Source organism: Epinephelus lanceolatus, chromosome 5 (genome assembly GCF_041903045.1).
Source record: "Epinephelus lanceolatus isolate andai-2023 chromosome 5, ASM4190304v1, whole genome shotgun sequence".
NCBI classification, from domain to species: Eukaryota; Metazoa; Chordata; class Actinopteri; order Perciformes; family Serranidae; genus Epinephelus; species Epinephelus lanceolatus.
In genome coordinates, this window is record NC_135738.1 from 5429520 (window position 1) to 5445327 (window position 15808).

A 15808-nucleotide genomic window follows, 5' to 3' on the forward strand; every position below is an offset into this window, starting at 1 on the left:
AAGAGGAAAAACAAGAGTAAACCTCAGTCAGGCGTTCAAGAGATGGAGGGAGCTCCGTGACCAAAGAGGCTTCAAAGCCCATGTCCAGCTAGCTTTCTTTCTAATGGATCAGTAAGTAACACGGCTAAATGTTAGCTAGACCAGAGAGGACTGTACTGTACTGGCTGCTAGTTCATTCCTAGCTGGCCAGTATCGCAAATCGCTGCAACCAGGGAAGCGAGTGTTGGTCGGCTGACATCCTGGTTGCCATTCTACGGCAGCCCTCGGACAGTGATACCCCCCTCCCTTCCTTCTGTTCTCTTCTCACGGAGGCAGCTATCGACGGACATCGCCCAGCTAAGTTACGCCCAGCTAAGTGAACACTGGACTTTGTTTCCCATTCAATTTGAGCTCCAACCGGCCGCATGGTTTCCATACGGTAGCGTTTATTCTAGAATGGGGACTGTTTACATGTGCATATTGGTATAATTCCACTGTGTCTACTGTTGTTTGTACTGGTACTGTACATATTGGTATCATTTACTGTGAGTTGTTTGTACTGGTACTGTGCATTCTGCTATTATTATTTGCATTACTATTTGTTTTTTCTTCAGATAAATCTGATAATTGTTGCTCGGTCTCTTTACTCATTTATTTAGTAGAGTGTCCACACACCTTGTCATTCTACATATACATAGAGGTATACTGGTGGCTTTACAGCCTACATTTGATTCATTATCTCTGATCCCCATGCTCAATTTGGTCGTTGCGACAGTGCAACGTGAAAGTGTTAGATTAAATTGCAAACCATCTTATTAATTAATAAGGAATCGTGCTGCTGACAAACTTCAGCGACACAAATTTGATTAAAAAAACTGAGTCAATTTATTCCAAAATTGTAAAGAAGATATTTTGGGGTAAACTGAGTGTTCATGCACACAAACACAGAGGGACAGACACGCTGAATAACTGAACACTTTTCTGGCTCAGTAAAAGTTTGGAGAAAAATGTCATTAAATGTTTCTGCATGTTTACAGTCACTCTGATAGGTTCAATTAACCCATCCAAGTACTTATAGACATGTGTTTAAAACATTTACTGACATTTATCATTCCTTCATCCTGCTTCAGAAACTCCCCTCTGAGGAATTTGTCTTGATGTCTGGATTCACACACAGTGTGATGTCACTGGAGTACTTCCTGTCTGATTCTTCTTCTTCCTCTTCGTGCAGGTCCATCTCACTGTCGGTGTGCTTCCACATCTCTGTCTCTGTGTCATCTTTCAGCTGCGCCGGAGACCAGAGGGTGAAAATATTCCTGTTCCACAAGAAAAGTAGAAACATCAGATTAAAAACACAATAAACATGGATCAATAAAAACATGTTAAAATTCAGCTGAAGAATCAATAAGGCTCAAAGAAACAGCTCCTGTCTGACATCAGTTTGTTAAACTGCCTCCTGCAACAAAGTGTCGCAGGAAGAGTGTGTGAGATTTAAGGAGATTGACTGGAGTCCAGCGACGAGGATTACAGGTTACAACCAGCTGGAACTTCTCCTGGTTAGAATTCCTTCGGTGTTCATTGTTCAGGAGGTTTGTACCGGGAGCTGAATTGTCTACAGAGGTCTCTTCCTCTCCAAAACAAACCGAGCAGCTGATTCTGTCGTGGCTCACCTTTTTTCTCTGAAAACTTTATTTTCAGATCTAGACGTTCAGGAAATTTTGACCCAAAGCTGAATTATCCATCTTTGTTCTCTCCAAACAAATGAAGCGGGTGTCTTGTTTATAAAACAGTGTGTAGGATCCACACTTAAAACGTACGTATGGACAAAGGCCAAAAAATATTCACCGGCTTCTTCAATCAGACTGTTTTTATAAATCACTACTTTTCCATGGGAAGTGGCGTACGCCTCTTTCAGGCCTCGTTTTGTGCATATGCCATGTTTATAAATGAACCCCAGGTGATTTAAACCGGTAAAAACTCTGAATAAAACTGTTTCATGTTAAAAAAAATCAGTGTTTTTGGACTCTGGCAGGGCTGCCCTTTGTCACCGGTTCTGTTCTTAACTTCCATGGATAGAATTTCTAGGCGCAGCCGAGTGGTGGAGGGTGTCAGGTTCAGTGATGGGAGGATCTCGTCCCTGCTTTTTGCGGATGACGTGGTCCTCCTAGCTCCATCGAACAGTGACCTCCAGATCTTGCTGGGACAGTTCGCAGCCGAGTGTGAAACAGTTGGGATGAGAATCAGCACCTCCAAGTCTGAGGCCATGGTCCTCAGCCGGAAAAGGGTGGATTGCCCACTCCAGGTCGGGGGGGAGGTCCTGCCTCAGGTGGAGGAGTTTAAGTATCTCGGGATCTTGTTCACGAGTGAGGGTAGGATGGAGCGGGAGATTGACAGGCGGGTTGGGGCGGCGTCAGCAGTGATGCGGGCACTTAACCGGTCCGTTGTGGTGAAGAGGGAGCTTAGCCAGAAAGCGAAGCTCTCGATTTACCGGTCGATCTACGTTCCAGCCCTCACCTATGGTCACGAGCTCTGGGTAGTGACCGAAAGAACGAGATCGCGAGTACAAGCGGCCAAAATGAGTTTCCTCCACAGGGTGGCTGGGCTCAGCCTTAGAGATAGGGTGAGGAGCTCGGACATCCAGGAGGGACTCGGAGTAGAGCCGCTGCTCCTCCACATCAAGAGGAGCCAGTTGAGGTGGTCCGGGCATCTGGTAAGGATGCCTCCCGGACGCCTCCCTTGGGAGGTGTTTCGGGCATGTCCAACTGGGAGGAGACCTTGGTCCCGCCCCAGGACACACTGGAGGGATTACATCGCCCGGCTGGCCTGGGAACGCCTCGGGGTTCCGTCAGAAGAGCTGACAGAAGCGGCTGGAGAGAGGACTGTCTGGGCTTCTTTGCTGAGGCTGCTGCCCCCGCGACCCGGACCCGGATAAGTGGAGGACGACGAGTATGAGTACGAGTCTCTTCCTCTCCAAAATAAACACAGCAGCTGATTTAAACCAGGAAAAACACTGAATAATATTCCCATGTTGCTCATCATGAAGAGGCTTCTAGCTACACCAGCTGACGTGAAAATGTGAAAACACGAAAGCACTAATGACTCTATCTAGAGCCAGTGTTTGGTTTGTCCATTCTGTAGCAACATGAGGGTACATGGTGACGAGGACCTGCTCCCTGTGTAGACATAAACGTCTCTATCTAGAGTCAGTGTTTGGTTTGTCCGTTCTGGGCTACTGTAGAAACATGGCGGTGCAGCATGGTGATCTCTGTAGACGAGGACCTGCTCCCTGTGTAGATATTAACAGCTCATTCTGAGGCAACGGAAACACAATGATTCTTATGTTCAGGTGATTATACACTAAAGAAAACACACTCATTTTATTTTATTCCATTTCTGCCCATATATCCCCCTGAATCCGACACACTGGAGCTGTAAGAATAAAGACAGATGTGTGTGTGTGTGTGTGTGTGTGTGTGTGTGTGTGTGTGTGTGTGAGGCCTCTGGTCTGTTAATACTGATGTCAATTCTGGAGAAATTCATTTAACGTAAACTGTCTCTGAGTGCCATGCAAAGCGCTCTATAAACAAAATGTACTATCATTATTATTATCAACCTCCAGTTTTTTAATATACACGTTTGATCGAGGTGAAATCAGCTTCAGACAGCGTTTTGAAAACTGCAGGACATTTTGGAAACATGACTCACAGCTTGTAGTACCACACGACGCCCGCTGCTGCCAGGAGCAGGAGGATGATGCCAAGAACAATGAGCGCCGTCGGTACGTCTGCAAAATAAATAACATGTTTACAAATGAGAAACAGATTTACACATGAACCAATTCACACCTAAGATGAATTCATTAATAAAATCCAACATGTCTTCCTTTTGAATTCTGTGATTTCATCTCCGCTTCATCACTTCATTATTAGATGAGCAACTAGTTATGATCATAGTTGGTGAATCTTCATCTGAAACCATGTTAAGACACTTTATATTGATTTTTTCTTTTAGTTTATATGTTGTTTTGACATAAATTGGTAATGTGTGTTTTCTACAGTAATCAGTAGCAGCCTGAATCAAACTTTAACAAACATATTTAAATGATTTTAAAGGTTTTCACCTGCACGTGTGCATCTGTCAGCTTTATTCTTATACGGCAAGAAAGACGTGATGAATTCAAAATGTGTTCTCAGGATGAAACAGATTTTCAAGAGCTGTAAACTGGACCATGGTCGCTGACAGTTATGGGGAAATTATAAACTTCATCACCTCCAAATCCTGCACAGAGTTTCAGTACCAAACAGTTGTGTCACACTGTGTAGCAGCTGCAGCTCCGGCCTCAGTGTCACAGGTTACAGTTACAGTAGGATCAGTTTGATTTGGATAAACATAAAGAGGAAATGTTGGCACTGTATGTCTCTGCAAACCATAAATATGTTCTTATTTCCATACGGATCATATCAGTGTTTCTAAAGTGACGTAGTTTATGAGCTGACTGTCACCAGGAGGTGGAGGGATGCTGGATGGTGAGTCACCTCAGCGGGACACGTGCCAAACTGTAGACCACAGTTTTTGTGCAGTACAGATTAGAGTGCAGATTAATTTGCCTCGTCTCTGGAAAACTAACCAAGAGAACGTCACAACCACATGAAATGTAAATTTATAAAGAAGTCAGGGTCGTACCTCCCAGAGGAGGGTTTCTTGAACCTGTCGGCCGCGGCGTCACTGACTCAGAGGAAACAGTGGAACTGGAGGAACGAGCAGAAGCAGAGCCGACCAAAGTGACGGTGACAGTGGGTTTAGAGGTGATAAGGTGGGAAACAAAAGCAGGAACATGGGTGGAGACAGGACTCAGGGTGGTGGAGGCGGAGGAAGTCTCAGCTGACTGTGTTGTCTCAGTGAGGAGAGCTGGAGTTAAAGTCGTGTGCTCAGAGGCTGCGGGCGTCACTGAGGGTGGAGACGTGGTCGTTGATGTGAGCGGAGGCGTGGCAGCTGTGGAGGTTTGGGTCTGTGATGTCAGCGTGGTGGAGCTCTGAGGGCCGGCTGTCGATGTGTTTGGTGTTTCCTCTAAATGTGCAGGTGGTGAGGGACACAAAGGTTTCAGTCACTCAGTCACATGATACAGCAGACACACACAGAGCAGTGAGTAAACAGCACCTGACACGTTGAAGCAGAAGACACCAAACTTCTGTTCTGGCACTGCGAACCACGTCACCACCCCGGTTTTGCCCTGTCCGCAGTTTTTGTCAGAAGTGATTCGTGGGACGACTGCGATCTGTTCGGCTATCCAGCCAAATCTGTTCGAACAGGAAATAATCAAAGTATTGATAATAATAATAATGAACGTCTGTGTGGAGCTGATTTAATGTGCAATGAACTTTGATTTTACACATCAGTCTGTTCACAGGTCTTGGTGAGAACTGCTGCAGGGAGTCAAACAAAATCTGATAAACTGCCTCAAGTGACATCACACGAGGCAGCATCACTTCAGGCTGAAATGTGAGCTGACGTTGAGTCTATAAGACATCGTGGCAGCCGAACACATCCACAAGACAGAGGAACGGGTCGCACAGAATCATTTCATAACTCAGTCAGCGACGTTCAACAGGTCAGTTTGTAATATTCAGGTGGATGATGACGAAGAGGAAGAGGACGTGGACCACGCACAGCTCCGCCCCTTCATGCAGCTGCCGTGCCAAATGAAAAACGGGAAGAAAGTGTTGACAGATAAATAACTGCAGTGAAGAGAGAAGAGAAGAAATGTGTCTCAAAAAAAAGCAAATGCATCAGACTCAGTGTGCAGAGCTTCTGTGTGTTACGTTTTTCAGATGACGCATTAAAAAATGCATCCGAAAAATACAGACTCAGCGTGCAAAGGCCTTAACACAGACTGAGGCAGGCCATTCCAGCGACATAAGGAAGTTAGGATGAGCCCCAGTCTGCGCTATCGTGCAAATATTGACTTAAAGGGATAGTGCACCCAAAAATGAAAATGCAGCCATTATCTACTCACCCATATGCCGAGGGAGGCTCAGGTGAAGTTTTAGAGTCCTCACATCACTTGCAGAGATCCAAGGGGAGAGGAGGTAGCAACACAACTCCACCTAATGGAGGCTGACGGCGCCCCAGATTCAAACATCCAAAAACACATAATTGAAACCACAAAATATCTCCATACTGCTCGTCTGTAGTGATCCAAGTGTCCTGAAGCCCCGACATAAAAAGTTGTTTGGAAAAACGTCATTTGAACTCTGTTTTTAGCCTCATTGTAGCCTGTAGCTCTGACTGCCTCTCTGTGCACCATGCTCACGTGTGCGCGCTTGATTTTCCAAACAATTTTTTTGTGTTGGGGCTTCAGGACACTTGGATCACTACAGACAAGCAGTATGGAGATATTTTGTGGTTTCAATTATGTGTTTTTGGACGTTTGAATTTGGACGACATAAATAGCGAATGGCACCGTTCAACCTCAGGAACATTCTTTTGTTTATCACTCCTCTTTGAACACAGGTTTATATTCAAGGTGGCAAGGGTCCACTCTCTCTACGGGCCCCTCCCCCCACAGGCTCCAGTGCACTGACTATATTTACGCCCCTGGCCATTCCTTCACCATCCTGGGATTCACAAATTGAGGCTTCAAACCAGAGTCAACAAACCAACAGGTGACATCACAGTACCTACGTCCTTTATCTCTACAGTCTATGGTTGTAGTACGAAACCAAACCTGCTCGCCACTGATATTTACAGTGATCAGAACTGATTAAAGTGTTTTGGGTTTTTTTTAGCATCAAAAATCTCTCAGCTCAAAATCTTCCCCTCACACTGATCAGTATCTCAACAGGTACATAACAACATCACAGTCACCACATGCTCTGCCTACTTGCACGTCTCCAGTCCACGCTGCACCGCTCGCTCCATCTGAGCCCTGGTTGCCATGGTGACGTTCAGAAATAGGCAGGCAGCTCTGGCAGCGGTGAAGTTAAAGGTGTATTTTCCTCCTTGGATGAGCATAAAGACTCCAGCGGCTCTGTGACTCTGAGGGACTGAGGACAAAAATAGCACGCAGCAACATGTGAGACTGTGTGATCATCTGACGACATATTAACTCTGAACTTAATATGAATCTTTTTCTTTATATCTGAGTGAATATAAAGTTTATATATATCACATATCACAGCTGATAGAGGGGTTAACGTCCTTTAAAAGCACCATGATCACTTGAATCTGAAGTACACACTGTACTGTATACTGAAGTAAACGGTCCATATTAAAGGTGCACACAGGCCACAGGTTACTGAGTACAGAAACATAATAATTAATTTTGCACATTTAAGTTATGATAATATTTGATGCTTTTAGACTGTGCATCGAAATAGTTTAGATTTCCATGTTAAAAGCAACAAGAAGAGCACTGATAATGTTCCTTTCGCCATAAAAGGTCATGCGTGAAAGATCTAAAATAATGCATTAAGATTTATTTCAGCAAAATGACAAATCAAAATGAAAAATGTCCCTGTGTGTGGTCCAGTTGTGGAGCTCATCCTACATCAGAAACAAACAAACTTACCTTTCATCAGACTGGAGTCAGACGCCAACAGGAAGGCTGCAAAAGACAAAAATAAGCCCTGAGTTAAAAAACTAAATCTCACCATGTTTTCTATAAAATTCATCTAACTGCAGCGGCTGGAGGTGAAGAACCAAATAGGGCGAACACGAGTGGGAAAGCTTCAGAACAACTGTGATGTGGATGAGATGAGGAAACAGGAAGCTGCAGGTCAAATCTGTTTGATGCCCCTTTATGAGATAACGCACACATCGACAGGAGAGACGACCTTGACTCTCAGAGTGTGTTTGATCCAAAATGATGTTGTTTTGCGATCTAATCATGGACATACACACCACATTAGACTTTATACGAGTTAAAAATAAAAACTACTTGAGGATTTCCAGGAAATATTAAAGCAGGACGACAGGAAGCATCCACTTAAACTGCTGCTCTGAGAGAAATAACAGATAACATTAACAGCTGACAAAAGCTGATCATGTTGCTTCATAGTCTTTTATCACACCACTGCTGTTTCAGCCAAATACAGACAAAGAAATACACTTTAAATAGATTTTTTTTTTAAGGTTTCCAGGGGTTTGACGTGTTTCTGCTTTGCCAGCATCTATACTGCAGAGCTATGTGACTCTGACAGGCTTGTCGGAAAGGGAACTTCCTCCACATTGTTTCCGTCTGTTTTCTTTCCCTATTTTTCTTTTTACATTCACTTTTACTATTCTTCCCAATCATCATCATCATCATCTCCAGCTCTCCTGTTGTCTGTGGTGTTATTCTATAATGTTTCTGCTCTCAGGTCTGAAGGACGACGGTTCAGTCCTCTTCTTCTTGGATTCAATTGACACAGAGGAAGGACAGTGTGTCCTGTAACACACCAAATGAACAACCAGAAACTTCACACTGCTGATGTCACACTGTCTGTGATCTGTATGTTCAGAGTCGGGGATCAAACCTCTGACCCTGACAGTCTTCACTTTATACACCACTATGATCACTTTAAAGGGACAGTTCAGATGTTTTGAGGTGGGGATGTATGAAGTCTTATCCACAGTCAGTAAATACAGCAGCAGTCAACACACCCCCAGTTTGGAGAAGCAGACAGGATACCAACATGGAAGCTAAACAATGTGGCATATTGGCCACCTAAAATAATCAGTATCAGATACAGTGTTGACTATAATGAGAGTATTTTCGCTTTTTTACCTTAATGTCAGACAGTGATTTCCGATGGGAAAATGAAGCTGTTATATCGCTCTCTCTTCAAAGCCAGACTCTCTTGAGAAAAACAGTGATTTAACATCTCTGTACACAGGAGCTGCTGGTCGACTGCTGCCTGAAAAGTGTTAGATTGGAGTCATCGGTCACTCAATAGATAAGTAAGTAAAATGTATTTATACAGCTCTTTTCGCTGACATAGGTCACAAAGTCCTTCACGCAGGTTTATACAACAAAAAAGAAATCATAGAGACAAAGTAGAACTTTTTAGATAGGAGTTGTGCAAATTTGCAGGAAAGCCCAATCAGTCTTCTTTCAACATTGGCAGTATAAAAACAAAATCAGGGAGTGCAGCAAAATGCCCCCTGCCTACTTTTGTTTATACAGAATGCGCCTTTTTCGGGGCAATGGGGGGCGTGAGCAAGTAACAAAACGTGTAGCTCAGCGTGTGACGTACACAGTGACGTGGGAGGGAAGCAGCGGCTGGTCAGTCCTTTGGCGATTCTCTCATAAGTCGGCCTGTCCCTCACCGTCCCCGTCATCTGACGGTTAATGGCCTCTTTGTTTGCGAAGACAAGGAGGGCGCGCAATTCCTTGTCTCCCCAGTTGCTCATCTTTACAGTGTCTGTCAGGTTTGTGTTTCCCTCTTGCTACTAGCTGCTCGCTAATTCCTGCTATCAGCTGTTTCCTGTTTATCCACCGCCAGTGGGTCACACGTGCGGCGTCATCAACAGCCCCTCCCACAAGTCATCAACAGCCCCTCCCACAAGTCATCAACAGCCCCTCCCGTTGTGGAAGGTCGCCTCGGTCTGTTTAAACTAAAAGGGTTCCGCCAATATGTCTACCCTACGAGGCGGAAAATTGGGCACCTCGGATCAACTCGCCAATCCGCCTCTGTGTTAGTGATGGGCAAAGCAGTTCTTTAGATGTTACTGAATCACTAGAATCAGTTCATTAAAAAAGATTCGTTCAAAAGATTCATTCACCGTATCGTTCAGTGCTTGGCAGGAGGAGCCCTGACTGTGTACTGCGTAGTCCGACTCACTGAACTGATACACAGCTGAGCTGCTGCTGCGTCTGCCCCGCACTGATGAGTCTCATTACTGGCCAGCCTAACGTTTTAAGTTTGTTTATCTGGAAACTAAGTCTGTTAAAACAATGGGGAGGTGTGTGATTGTGTTCATGTGGCTTGACTCCTGGCTACATTAGCCGTTAGCTTGGAGAAAATGGTCTCTATGAAAGTGTATCGCTGAGAAGAAATTATTTGAATCACTCAGGGATCGGGCTTACGTCGTTCACTGAGTGATTTGTTCACCGAGTGATTCATCACGCGGTAGGCAGTCCCTCCCTGCACCCTGGCTGCCTCACAACTTGCGACTGATTCATCGTTTGCATGGACTGAATTGGCAGTTCCACTCCCGGCCTGCACGCTCGCTGCTGAGCTCAACAGAACTGAGGAATGAACGAATCAGTTCCGGAAGTGATTCAGTTCAGTATGTTCACTCAACAGAGTCGTTCTTTTGAACGATTCGTTCGCGAACGACACAACACTACTCCGTGTGTCTAAACGCTCGCAGCTTGCCGGCAAATCTGGCACATACAAAATTTGAAAAAGTACAGCTCTGGTAAAAGCAAGTTACCCAAACGGCGTCTGAACAGGTGTGTCTTCAGCTGCTTTTAAAAGAAACCACAGAGTCAGCAGACTGTGAGGGAGCAGGCAGAACCTTCCAAAATGTATGTGCCATGGCTGCAAAAGCTCCATCACCACGTGTCTTAAGACGAGTGTGAGGGACAGACAACAAATGTAGTGTATTTGATCGAAGAGAGCGAGCTGAAGAGCTCGGGTGAAGTAACTCAGCCACATAAGAGGAAGCCTGACCGTGTGACGCTCTGTGAGAATGAGAATTTCTAACTGGATCCTGAACTCAACAGGGAGCCAATGAAAGGAGTTAGTGTTGAGGTAATATGAGAGTGTCTGTTTGATCTATTGGTCATCTGGCAGCAGTGTTCTGGATTGCTTGTAGTCGAACAACAGCAGACATATTCAGTGAGGAGTGAAGTGCATTAGTCATTGTGAGATGAGATAAAGGCATGTACAGTATGATCAGTTCCAGTTCAGCAGTCCAAACAGCAGATCTCAGATTTGGTCAGGTGCTTAACACAAACTACCTGACAGAGGCAGCAGTAGACGAGCAGCTCCTGTGTTCAGTGAGGTAAAAATACTGTTTTTCTCAGTGGAGTCTCGAGATACACTTAAACTCATATTATTTTTAGGTCTTACTTTTGTTGACATTGCCTCTCCTTCCTCATTGTTCAGGGTCCTACAGAGCCCAACGCTGCTCCGACACAGAGTCCAGTCTCCAGAACAAAATGTTATCATTGTACGTTTCTGCAAAGCAAGGACATGTTACATATGTGTTTCATAACAAACTTCTCTAGAAATTACATTTCTACGTTACTAACCTGTTTTCTTATTGACATTGTTGTGGCAAGGTAATTGTTGATCATATGTTCGGAGACGTTTCTGTCAGGTAATGAAACACTACATTTATAGACCGTGTGGGCTCTGCAAGGAGGTGTTTGGGTTGGATGTGGGCTCACAGAGTGCAGGACTGCGTCACAGAATCCTGAGTTCAGGACCACACGGTCCAGATTTCTCCTCAGTCATCAGTTCATGGTCCACACAGTTTAATTTATTCAGCGTCATACTTGTGTTTGGCCGTGTCGTCGAGCTAGTTTCTGTCTCTGTCAAGTATCTGTCTGTTAGTCACTCACTCTACAGCAGGAAACAACACTTCAGAATAAAAGCTCTGTGCTGGAAATTAACTGTACCTAAAAATAAAGTGTTTTTTACAAACTTGACACGTTTGCGACTCATTTGCATTTACAATGGACCCGTGACCCACGTTTGGACCACGATCCACCAGTTGGGAACCACTGCTCCAAATTGTTACTAAATAAAATACAAATGTAACATATCGGTGGTTTATAGAAGCTGTGATGCCAACAATTATTCTGCCAGTTGAGCTTGCACAACTACCAGTAATACTAATAATAATAGGCATATAATAATTGTAAAATCAGCCTTTATTTAATCTGCCCATCCAGGTATTTCTACATGTGTTCCTTCAGTAACACCTGAGAATGTAAATTACAGCACAGAGAACAAACAACCTGTTGGCTACCGTTACAGAGTGACATCAGATGTGTTTTGACTCCATCGGCTCAGTGACCAGACAGAAACATGTAAGATTATCAACCAGGGAAAGTAGACGATAGCTTCAGAGCTCCCAGAGCCAACAGCTGGTTTACTGTCTGCTCTGTTGGAATATGATTAATGGTAATTCAGTTAAATAACTTATAATATCATGCACCACTAAAGTTTGATATAAACTGACAGGATCTAAAGATGTTTCCTCCATCCTCTAAAGCTCAATAATTAACATGTCAGATCTTTATTGCTTAATTAATTCGTACAAAAACGTTGATTTAAAGGAACTTCAGTTTTATGAGCTTTTAATAAAAGGTTTATTTTTTAGGTGGAGCCTATCCCAGCTGACACTGGGACTATCACAGGGCTGACACATAGAGACAGACAACCATTCACACTCACATTCACACCTACGGACAATTTAGAGTCACCAGTTAACCTGCATGTCTTTGGACTGTGGGAGGAAGCTGGAGCACCTGGAGGAAACCCACGCTGACACGGGGAGAACATGTCGGAGCACCCGGAGGAAACCCATATTAGATTATATATCAGCGACTTTTAAATCTAAATGCTGCCTGTTTCTTTAATCTGTGGACCCCGGCGTTAGGAACCTGACTGTAGGACTGATGGAGGCCCGTTAACATGATGAGTGACCTCCTCCGATGTATTTACAGTCACACCCTAACAGTGAAGATGTTTTAACATACGTTGGTGCAGGGAGTTCAACATGTCCTACTTTCATGACTCAGTGAATACGGTGTGGATAACAGAGCCTCAGGCGGCAGCAGGGCTGAGCTGTAAGGGATCCAGCACTGTAACACAGATAGGAGCCAGAGGAGAAGCTAATTGGTCACAGTCCCCTGGTCAGGAGGAGCGTTAGTCTCAGTTCACCCACAGGGAGGAGAAAAGCATAATTCAATGATAAAAGTGTGACAACTTCCTTCATGCAGGATGATCACGGAGAGTCGACCTCAGGGACGAGAGGAGATTGTAATTAAAACAGTTTTCCTGAGGTCACTGATCCACGGCCAATTAGAGACTTTTTTTTTTTCTCTGAACTGTCAAATAATATTTCTTTACTAAATGTCTGATTCTCAGAGTTAATCAGGTTTTAAAGAAACATATTTTCACTTAATGGAGTTTATTATAGTTACTGTGACACTGTAAACCTCAATTTACTCACTCAACTTACATTTTTTTTGGAAACAGCTCAAAACTTTTACTTTAGTACAACACAGTAACAAAACAGTTTCATGTCCACCAGACACAATATTAACAGAGCATTTACTCCCGTCACACGATCATGAAAACTTGAGTGCAATTTTCTTATTTATAATGAACTATGAAAGCATGTTGTGGTCATCTGAGATTTCTTGATTATTAGAATATATCAAAGACATGTACTATACTAATAAAGCTGCCTTGCTTAATGCCTAGTCTGCACACAGTCCACAAAACAACGTAAAGGCTGGTTTTACTGTCTTTTTCAAAGTGGAGGCTGGTTTAACTGCAGTGTTGGTGTTTTACAGGTCCAGTGTAGGATTTAAAGGGATATATTTGCAGAAATGAAATTGTTTTCTTCAGTGTATAATCAGCTGAAAATAAGAATTATTGTGTTTTCGTGACCTCAGATTGAGACGTTTATATCTACATGGGGATCCTCGTCTACAGAGAACACCATTTTCACACAGTAGCCCAGACTAGGGCTGTAGTCAACCAAAGAAAATCTTGGTCAACTAAAGTCGCACATCATCTTCAACTAATCAATTAGTTGTGGGGGGGGGGGGGGGGGGGGGATCTGCACGTTATTTTTACTTCTGCGGTGGTGTGTCTGTGTCACTCTGCAGTTACACCTCCAAAACACTAGTTGGCGGTGGAGGACTGTGTTAAGTGCTGTAATGTTTAGTTCAAATCAAACTTTATTTATATAGTTGATACAAAACACACATTAAACATGGCTTAATAGAGACAATTTCAAACACAAGTACGCAAATTGGCTTCACTATAAATCGCAGAACTGACAGACAAACACTTGTCTTTATCTGGACACATTTCCCCACCAATACAACATGCTAATGTTATTAGCACAGATCTATGGCATTTTACATTGTATAAACTAGCCTAGCATCTAGCGATCTTACGTAACAAAGGTAACGGTACATAATTCGGCTCCATTACAACTCACAACATTCACAACAACGACAAAACAACTGTCTTATACTAAATGCATTTTCTAAGCAAATACAACATGCTAACGTTATTAGCGCCAGCCGATGGCATTTTACATGGTATAAATTAGCCTAGCAACGAGCGGAGATTTCCTCTGCTCATATGAAGCCAGGATAAATCCCAAAGCATAAATCCCTGAAGGATAAATCACACACACATGACTTAAAATGCTATTTTAGTGGAGGCTTTACTGTCTTCACAATTTATTGTTTCTTATCTGTGGAATACAAGTAAACACAAGCTTCGTTTCCACTGAGCGAAATGGTTTCAGCTTACAGAAACAGACAGGAGGTCTGCGTCACTGCAACGCTGAGTGTGAGGGTGGGCGAGTTCAACTTTCTGTCAACAGCTTTTCACAGGTAACTAAGCCTGTCCCCCCGTCGCAGGAAATAATGGTTTAATCCTGGAAAGCTGTTGATGTAGCACTTTTCTCCTTATGAAAGTAACATGGCGATTATTCGACCAATGAGAATTTGGTCGGACGAGAGCATATCGACCAAATAATCGATTAGTCATCCAGGAGACTACAGCCCTACATATGATGCAGTGATGAAGTCTGCATCTGGCTGGCGTGAGGGGAGGTGAATGAGTCAAACAAACTCAGGACTTTCACTTGGACGTCCGCTATTCATGTGTTCATGTCAAGTGTGAAACCAAAAGTCAGTTGAGTTGTTCTAGTTATGACGTAATGTGGTAGGATGTCTAGCCTACTATGTTAGTAACGTAAGTCATGTAATGTTATATTATATTATTATTACATCAGTAACAAACGTAGTTATTTTAAACCAAACCATGATGTTTTTTTCAAACCTAACCACGTACTTTTGTTGCCGAAATAAACCTAACCTAACTACAAAGGTTTTATTTAACCTAAGCTCTGTTTTTACTTTGAAAAAGATTGTAAGGATTTAATGAGCAGAAACTACTGTACAGGTTTATTTTGAAAAGAGACCATGCATGCAATGACCGTAAACCGCCACACTGTTCCTGAACGTCTATAAGTGACGCATGAGGGAATGTAGCGTGTCGTAATTTGACACCCTGATCAAAAAGTGGTACTTGAGGATTTGGGAGTGAGAATGTGATGTGACAGGAGACAGGATGTGAAAGGCGGTTCTTCATTTCAAAGTCAAATGACTATGATGACACCTTTGGCTTTCCGTACTTTTAAAGTAACAAAGAAATATCCTTCACACACACACACACACACACACACACACACACACACACACGCACACACACACTGACTGTATCTATGATCTCTTTGTCCCAACTGCTCTGTTGACCCTGCAGCTGAAAACTTCACCAGTGTTGAGAGTTTATGACTAAACCTGTGAAGATCTGAAACCATTTCAGTCTTTAAAGTTAACAGTTTCCCTCACACCACAACGCAGAGGCTGTTTGCCCCTGTTCAGGCAGGTTTGTCTGATCATGTTACCTCATGAATAATGAACGACACTCAGCTGGTGATCGGATCCACCCAGTGAACTCGACGTGAAACTGAGAACTTCATTCACATCATGTTCTGAGACAAACTGAGCCTGACAGCTCTCAGAGAACCGTCAAACACACTGAAGTCACATTCTGACAAAGCTGCATTTACCTGGTCTGAG

At 43.5% G+C, this 15808-nt stretch overlaps 1 protein-coding gene across 1 annotated transcript; it reads right to left on the reverse strand.

Annotated features, from left to right (window-relative positions):
* Positions 1-840: 840 nt before the first annotated feature.
* lyve1b (lymphatic vessel endothelial hyaluronic receptor 1b) lies at positions 841-7831 on the reverse strand. The gene is made up of 6 exons (XM_033635701.2): positions 7547-7831; positions 6860-7022; positions 5137-5276; positions 4663-5046; positions 3685-3763; positions 841-1295 (listed from the first exon to the last, which is right to left on the reverse strand). Exons 1-6 carry the CDS (start codon positions 7647-7649, stop codon positions 1106-1108), a joined length of 1059 nt encoding a protein of 352 aa, XP_033491592.2. The 5' UTR covers positions 7650-7831; the 3' UTR covers positions 841-1105.
* Between the last annotated feature and the right edge of the window lie 7977 nt (positions 7832-15808).

Excerpts from the sequence above, each read along its gene's own strand:
- lyve1b (XM_033635701.2), bottom strand. The coding sequence starts at position 7,649 with ATGAATTTTATAGAAAACATGGTGAGATTTAGTTTTTTAACTCAGGGC. Across the intron at positions 7,023-7,546 it reads TGACTCCAGTCTGATGAAAG|TCCCTCAGAGTCACAGAGCC; the intron begins GTAAGTTTGTTT and ends TTTTGTCCTCAG. Across the intron at positions 5,277-6,859 it reads CGTGGACTGGAGACGTGCAA|ATTTGGCTGGATAGCCGAAC; the intron begins GTAGGCAGAGCA and ends CTGTTCGAACAG.